This window comes from Rutidosis leptorrhynchoides, chromosome 2 (genome assembly GCF_046630445.1).
Source record: "Rutidosis leptorrhynchoides isolate AG116_Rl617_1_P2 chromosome 2, CSIRO_AGI_Rlap_v1, whole genome shotgun sequence".
Lineage (NCBI taxonomy): Eukaryota > Viridiplantae > Streptophyta > Magnoliopsida > Asterales > Asteraceae > Rutidosis > Rutidosis leptorrhynchoides.
Window position 1 is genome coordinate 505,039,364 of NC_092334.1, and position 8,137 is coordinate 505,047,500.

At 32.8% G+C, this 8,137-nt stretch overlaps 1 protein-coding gene across 1 annotated transcript; it reads left to right on the plus strand.

The window, feature by feature from the left end:
- Positions 1 to 5,161: 5,161 nt before the first annotated feature.
- LOC139889512 (transcription factor MYB39-like) lies at positions 5,162 to 6,764 on the plus strand. The gene is made up of 3 exons (XM_071872459.1): positions 5,162 to 5,309; positions 5,428 to 5,557; positions 6,059 to 6,764. The coding sequence occupies exons 1-3, from the start codon at positions 5,162 to 5,164 to the stop codon at positions 6,762 to 6,764; spliced, it is 984 nt and encodes a 327-aa protein (XP_071728560.1).
- The last annotated feature ends 1,373 nt before the right edge of the window (positions 6,765 to 8,137 follow it).

The following is an 8,137-nucleotide window of genomic DNA, read 5'->3' on the forward strand; positions in this document are numbered from 1 at the left end:
TTTAGGTCAAGACTAGCATTGTTCTTTGCACACGTTTACTTGTTGAAGTACTTTACTACTCGTGCACTCAAGGTGAGATCATAGTCCCACTTTTACTCTTTTTGAACTTACATTTGGGATGAGAAAACATAAACATTTCTTTTACTAAGTGAACACAAGTACAGGAAAACAAACATTCTACATACGAGTTTAGAACAAAATCCTCAATTCGATTATCATTAGTTACACTTGCCGGGTGTAAGCGAGAACTTATGTTGTATGGATCCATATGGGTTTGACAAACCCTCATTCAAACGGTTCGCTACCGTTTACGAATGAAATATATTTTCGAGAAACAGTGTATGTTCTAGCACTAAGTGATGGGGTTCAATGGGAGAAATGTTAAGCATTGATAATTGGGTGCCCGTGAAACAAATTTTGGAATGGTTAACTATTAATTCGATGTTGCAAATCTTGTGGTTCAATCTACTTATTTACTCACTTACTTACTTAAACCTATGATTTCACCAACGTTTTCGTTGACAGATTTCTATGTTTTTCTCAGGTCTTTGAACGATATGTGTTACATGCTTCCGCTCATTATTTTGATACTTGCTTTGGATGTCGAGTATTTATGCATACATGGAGCATCTTTTGGCTACTTTTAAATTGTGTCGCATAGGTTTCATTTGTACTTATAACTTTGTAACGTAACTTTTGGATGAACAATTCTTGTAAACTAGGGAACACTCTTTACTTTTGCAATGAATGCGACATATTTTGGTCAAACGTTATTTTAAAGACTTATGACCACGTAACGGGACCTAAGTAGTCGGCGCCGTCAAATGACAATTTTGTCGGGTCGCTACATAAGTGATACTGGGTAGCTTTAAAGGTGGAACCCGCTACGTAGAAGCTTAGAAATTTAAATGCCAAATTTGAGATACTTTTGTTTTCCATATTGAAAAAAATGGGTCAAACTAACGATTAAAATGGGCGGAAAAGCTTCATTTTTTATGGTGTTCAAGTTTCTTCTCGGGGTAGATCGAGTGGATTAGTATCATGTTGGAGAGTTGATTGCTTCAATCTTAAGGATCTCTTTCAATGTCGGAATGGATGGTTTTTAATGGTTGGTTTGAACTTCCCAAATCCAATGTATGTATGTAAAGTCTTTTGGTGATCTTATGATGTTCATGGGTTCTCAGCTTATGTGATCTTTTCTTAATGTAAAATGTTAAAGTTAGAATTGAAGGTATGGATTGATGCAAGGGTAGTCAAGAACAAGTTAGAATTGTTCTTTTTGGAAAGTCAAATATATGATTTAAGGATTTCTGAGGAAACAAGGATCCTTTTTCCATAAGTATATGGTTGGACTAATAATCAATGGTTGCTGCTGTGGTAGAGATGACCAAGATGGAGTTTACCCCCTTATTTTGGTCTTATATGTATGCAAGCTTGTAACTGTCCAGTGTCATGAAATCTAAAATTTAGTGGCTTGCTTTTCAAGTGGACATAAATTTGTAAGTCCAACTTGTCTTCTGGTGTACTAATTAATTTTTCACTATTTTGTGAAAAATTTATCAATTTAATTCCAGTTTTTTGCTAAAAAAAAAAAGTTGTCCCAAGTTTATTACTCCTATAATGTCAACTTATTAAAAGATTTAGATTATTACTGTAGTGATGTCGTTATAGTAATATAAAATTTAAATGCATTAGTTATTTAACAACGTTTAAGATATGGACAAAAGAGTGTCTCTCAGTTACCCACCCTACTTGTGACATATGCACATTTTCAATACTATTAATCTACATTAACTTTTATTAGATAGGTTGCTTGATACTCCGTATTACGGAGTATTTGTTTGCTTTGGTTCCTCGAGTTTAGAGGCAGAGTTCCATATTTTATCAAAGAAACAGTTGTTTTTTTCTTTTTCATTTTAGATATATCCATAAGGAGGAAATAGTAGATTCATTAGACTTTGTTTTCCTTTTGAGGATGAATATGATATTTGGTACATATGTACCTGCTTTGTGAAATCAAAGTCCACTTTTGACTTTTGAGATTCAAACACTACTACTCAAATTTCACACTAGGACGTTGCGAGTATTTAGCCTAAAACCTTTATATCATACTCTGTTGATTCCAAATTGACTTTGTACCATCCAGATATTCTCAAAGTGAAGCCGGTTACTGAAATGTTGGAAACCGGCTTCACAAATTTCTTGCAAATTTATGAAACAGGAAGCTTGTATAGAAGTCCATGGTCAACTTTCTAGATTCAGATTTGACGGTTTCTTTCATAGGCATATTTATTTTATGGGTTTATAAAGTGATCAAAATGTCTAAAGTATCCCTCGTAAAATTGAAGTGCATAATCATTAAGGAGGTTTTGGAGGATTGATAGACATTTTCTGAAGTGTTTTGTATAAATATAATGTAAATACTAAGGGATTTTTTTTTAATGTTAATATAGTGTTCCATTAACCATTCCACCTAGTACTTGGGTCATAATATCCTTATAAAAAGGTCTTGAGTTTAGATCTCACTACGACCATTTTTTGGGTGGCCAAATGAAGGGTCCGAAAAAGTTAAAAGATAATTTGGTTAGATCTTCTACATTTGAGTAAAAATATCCGCCCTTCTCCAAGAGTTGAATAGTGAAAACCTTATTCGTTTAGTGTTCCATTATGTTTTAAGATAAAAATAAAAAATAAATAAAGTAGTCATTTAGATTATCATTAGAAAATGCAAGAGCATATAGCACCCTTCTTTCAAATATTTGAAGTTGCTCCACACGTTGAATTCAGCGTTGACTTTTGAAGTTGAATGGTTCATTCTCTTATTCAAGCTTTAATGTTTTTGCACTTGAACGATCTTATTATGTCACCTAATAGCATATTATGTCAACACATGTCATTTTATGATCTTGATTTTCTATAGTCGATCAACTTCAAGTATTGATTTTCTATAGTAGCATATTATGTCACCTAGTAGTAGCATATTATGTCTGTTAGAGCTAATCGGTTCATTGTGTCCCACATTGAAAAGTGAAAGAAACAAATGTGCATATATAAGTTTATGGATGGAAATCATGAGTTAGTGGACTTGAAAACGATCCTACAAATGGCATCTGTGGATGATACAGAATGGTAACTGAGCTAATCGGTTCATTGTGTCCCACATCGAAAAGTTTCTTTTAGAGTAATGCGTACAATGTCAACACATTATATTATGTTTTTCAAAACCACAGTTTTAGTTCTTCCCTTTGTTCTTGACTTTAAGGTTTATGGTTATGGTAATTTCATTATTTGTATAATAAAATAGTTATTTGTATAATAATGCTGTGTAACTTTCCTCGTTAAAGTCAAATCTGCAAGGTGTCAAAAATAAGATTATCATTCATTTATCAGAGCAGTTGATTGTTAATAAAGAGTCATCTATCACTATCTCAAATTTAGCCCCATGTAATAGTATCAAACAAAGTCAAAATAGGTGTTATTGTATTTAAGGCAAATTGCGTTGAAATGGAAACCATATAGAATCCGAAGTTTATACTGAAATATTTCGAGTCGCTCAAAAGTTGAATCCTGGAAACAAGTTTAGCTGGTACAGGTTACTAATAACATGGCACCTATGTTGATACCTAATGTTGATGTTGATGTGTATTTTGATATATATTTATGAACACACTCTTAGAACAGGAACATTTTGTTATTAACTGATTACCAGCTACTCTATTAACTGAATATTGCTAATAGTGCATTACCAAAATTTCAAATAGAACATTAAATCGATAACTCTAAAGGGGTGACTCAAAAATTTTCACATGCATCAAATTTGCCCTAATAAAGTATCAATAAAAGGTGCTAGAATATGTTGTAGTGTGAAGAATTAAACAAGTCCAAGATGATGCTCGAGCTAGATTTCGCGAGTGGGTGGCTTTAGCTCGCGTCCGTGAGCTGCAATTGATGAGGACTGGAACCTTCGATCATTGTTTCGCATACGGGGAGGAAAATGGGCAGCAAATCTCGCGATCACGAAAAAGGGCTGCAAATCTCGCGATCGTGAAAAAGGGAGTGGGCTGCCAGAATTGGAATGCAATTAGAACTTCATATTGTGTTTGGATTCGTCTTAGTTTAGCACTATAAATATACCTCATCGTAACTTGTATTGTGCACGAAAATATAGTAAATAATTTCTGGTTTGCGTCCGTGGAGTAAACCCTTCTTCGCGTTTTGGAGTTAGGATATGGCCAGGTTAAATCCCACGCCGTTTCATGCTTTAATTTATCGTTTATATCCTCTAGCAACATCGTTTATCGTTTGTTGGTGAGTGATTGGTTTAAATCACTCGTCTTGTTTTGGGTCCTACTAAACCTAACAGAATACTTCTAGATCTTGAAGAGTTTAAACATTCATCTATGGACTACTATCTAAAATTGTCTAGCTACATCTCATCACTCATCTCAAATTCGTTGAATTAAGTATTATTGTTGTATTATTGTGCTTGTATACATCTATACATATTACATAAGCAAGATGCACACACATGCTATATATCAAAATATATATATGTGACCATGAAGTGTCTATCGATATTTTATACTCCGTATCAAACATTACATGACAAACCCATAACCTTATTACTCCCTCCATCCCATATATTTTGTCACTAGATAAAAAATATGCAGCTTTAAAAATAGAGTATTATCATTAACTTGTACTTATTGTTTACATTTCACTTACCCTTATTTTTTTCTTCTATATTTTTGTTTTATATGTATTACTTTAAGGGTATAAAAGAACTTTAACTCTTTATTCTTATCTATTTATGAAAGTGAACAGTTAATTTATAATATTTTAAAATAAAATAGTGGAAAATACATGTACAATAGAGACGAAGGGAGTATGATTCTCCTATAACTCTAATAAATAACTCATACAATCATTAAAAAGATGTTTTAAAAGAATCTATGTAATGTATAGATCTTTTGTCCCAATTAAATGTTATTCTTAATATGTTAAAAGATGATGGCTATCTATTTATTTTATTAGAAAAGTAAAGAGGAAGTTGAAGTCTAGAAGCAAGTGTGAGAGTATATATATGTGCTCAACAACTTAATAATATTGGTGTCCAACATAAAGCAAGGAAGAGATTATTTTCTCTCAAATAAATAAAGAAATGGGAAGGTTACCAACTGCTCCAAAAAGTGGGGATGAAAGTAAGGAGCTGAGAAAAGGTGCATGGACCCCTGAAGAAGATCAACAGCTTATTCATTACATCCAAAATCATGGCCATGGAAGCTGGAGAGCGCTCCCAAAACATGCTGGTCATTCATCATTAATTCTATCTCACCCCTACATTTTAATTTCTTTATAATATTAAAATACTAGTAATTATTTGATCCACTCAGTTTGAATCTTGAATTATTCATGTATTCATTTCAGGTCTTAATAGATGTGGAAAGAGTTGCAGGTTAAGATGGACAAATTATTTGAGACCTGATATCAAAAGAGGCAAATTTTCTCAACAAGAAGAAGACTTGATTAATCATCTTCATTCCATTCTTGGAAACAAGTAATTTTATCGTATTAATTAACACCAAAAAGTTGTAAATATATTATATGGTCTCTTCAAATCATTTGCAAAACACAATATAATATCGACTAATTACATAATCAATGCACAAAATGTAATTGACAAGATCGAGATTCTTTCTGTAGTTGCTTTAGACCATATCTTACGGGTAACAACGATGGTTTGGTTGTTGAGGTGGCAACCCCCACAACACCACAACTGGTTCTATGGGGCTGTTGTGGTGGCAGCAACAATTCTTAATTTTTATTGGCTAGCATTTTTTTATTTTCTTTATTAATCCAAAACCAATTACTCCGTATATATTACCACGTTACCTACCTAAAACACTCACAAATCCACAACACAACATTTAAAACAGCGCCCCTTTCATCCCACAAAATGTCACGTCATCAAAAATACCCCACAACACCACAACAATGTCACTTACAGTAACAAATGGTCTTATCTAATGAGTTTTCTTTTTGGTGTTTTTGTATGAAGATGGTCGACGATTGCAGCAAATTTACCAGGACGTACGGATAATGAAATCAAGAATTATTGGAATACCCACATGAAGAAAAAGCTACTCCATATGGGTATCGACCCGGTGACCCATCAACCAAGAACCAACTTATATAATTGCTTGCCTCAACTACTAGCCCTAGCTAACATCAAAGAGTTACTAGACCATAATCAACTAGCTCAAAACCTTCAATGCATTAACCTTATGCTCCAAACTAATACAGGGTTATCGTCCTTGTTAGACCGAACAAATGCTCTTCCTCAATTACAAGAACAAAGCCTTAATTTTGTGAATGATTTTCCACTACAACTATGTCAAGAAAACAAAGAAATGGAACAACAATTTTTAATGGGCAATTCTAGTATTACCCAACCACTCCATGAAGTCTCAATCATTAATATTTTACAAGCAAACAATGAAGACGATCATCATGAAGAGGTAGGCCATGGAAACGGCCAATCAAGATTCACAAATGTCAATTCATCATCATCAACAACGTCGTCATCAATTACCTGGAATACTCCTATTCCTCAATTGATTGACACTACAACAATTACCACCACCAATAATAGTGGCTCACTTGAAAATGGAAGCACTATTAGCAGTGGCGGAGATGGAGGAATTTCATCATATAATTGGCCGGAGTTTTTGTTTGAAGACTCTTTCCTGGATCAGAATTTATAACCAGAAATATGTTGAATTTCATTCCGTATATGGAGTATATATATATATATATATATTATGGGAGTTTTTACTTGGAGTGTATTAATTAATGGAGATAGGATTGTAAATTAAGTAGCTACCAGGCCGGCTTCATGATACTGTATTATTTTAAGGTTGTATGATTACCAACTTTACGCTGCATGGATAGATGGATGTAATTATATATATATATATATATATATATATATATATATATATATATTGGTATGATCAAGAGGGAAGTAACCAATCGGGGGGAAGCAAACACTTTTTTTTTCTTTCGTTTTTTGAAAAAACTTTGTTCACGAACATTATAGATGAGATGAAAATATGAACATTTAGTAGAGACACTTTGTGATAAATGTTTTTAGTTTGGCGGGAAAACGCTCGAAGAAGTAATATATAACAATTATCGTGTTTTTCGAGCGTATGTTGAGGTTTTAGCTATTGGGGTTTAGATATTAGGGTTTAGATATTAGGGTTTATAGGGTTTAGATATTAGGGTTTAGAAATTTAGGGTTTAGGGTTTAGATTTAGGGTTTAGATTTAGGATTTAGATTGAGTTTTTTAACACGAACGGTTTAGAGTTTAGGGTTTAGGGTTTGGTGTTTTGGGTTTAGTTTTTTAACACGAAACGATCGACAAACCCTAAACCCTAAACTCTAAATCGGGCTAAATTTTACTTCACAAAACATGAAAAAAAAACGTTCATATTTTTCACGAACAATATTATCTTGAATGTTATTTTTGTCGATCGTTTTCCCGCTTAAATAATAACATTCATCACGAAGTGTCTCTTCTAAATGTTCATATTTTTGTGTGATCTTGATGCCGGAAAAAAAATTCCAAAAAAAATGAAAAAATATTTTTTTTGCTTCCCCCCGATTGGTTACTTCCCCATTGATCCTGCCCACACACACACACACACACACACACACACACACACACACACACACATATATATATATATATATATATATATATATATATATATATATATATATATATATATATATATATATATATATATACCAGGTTTTTGAGCCCGTGCGTTGCACGGGTGTGTAAAAAACCGTGCAAAAAATGCAATTTTCAGTTCATATTGATATGTAAATCGTGCGTTGCACGGGTGGATAAATAACAGTGCAAATTCAATTGAATGTATCAAACAATTAAATAAGTATTTTTGAGTTAATATTTTCAATAAAATGATAATAATTGATAAAATTACTAAAATGCTAACACTTTATAAAATAGTTACTATATGGAGCCCGTTCATTACATGATATTTAAAAAACCAGTTAAAAATCACTTTACAATTTTGCTATAATAGGTTTTAGCGCATGTACGATGCA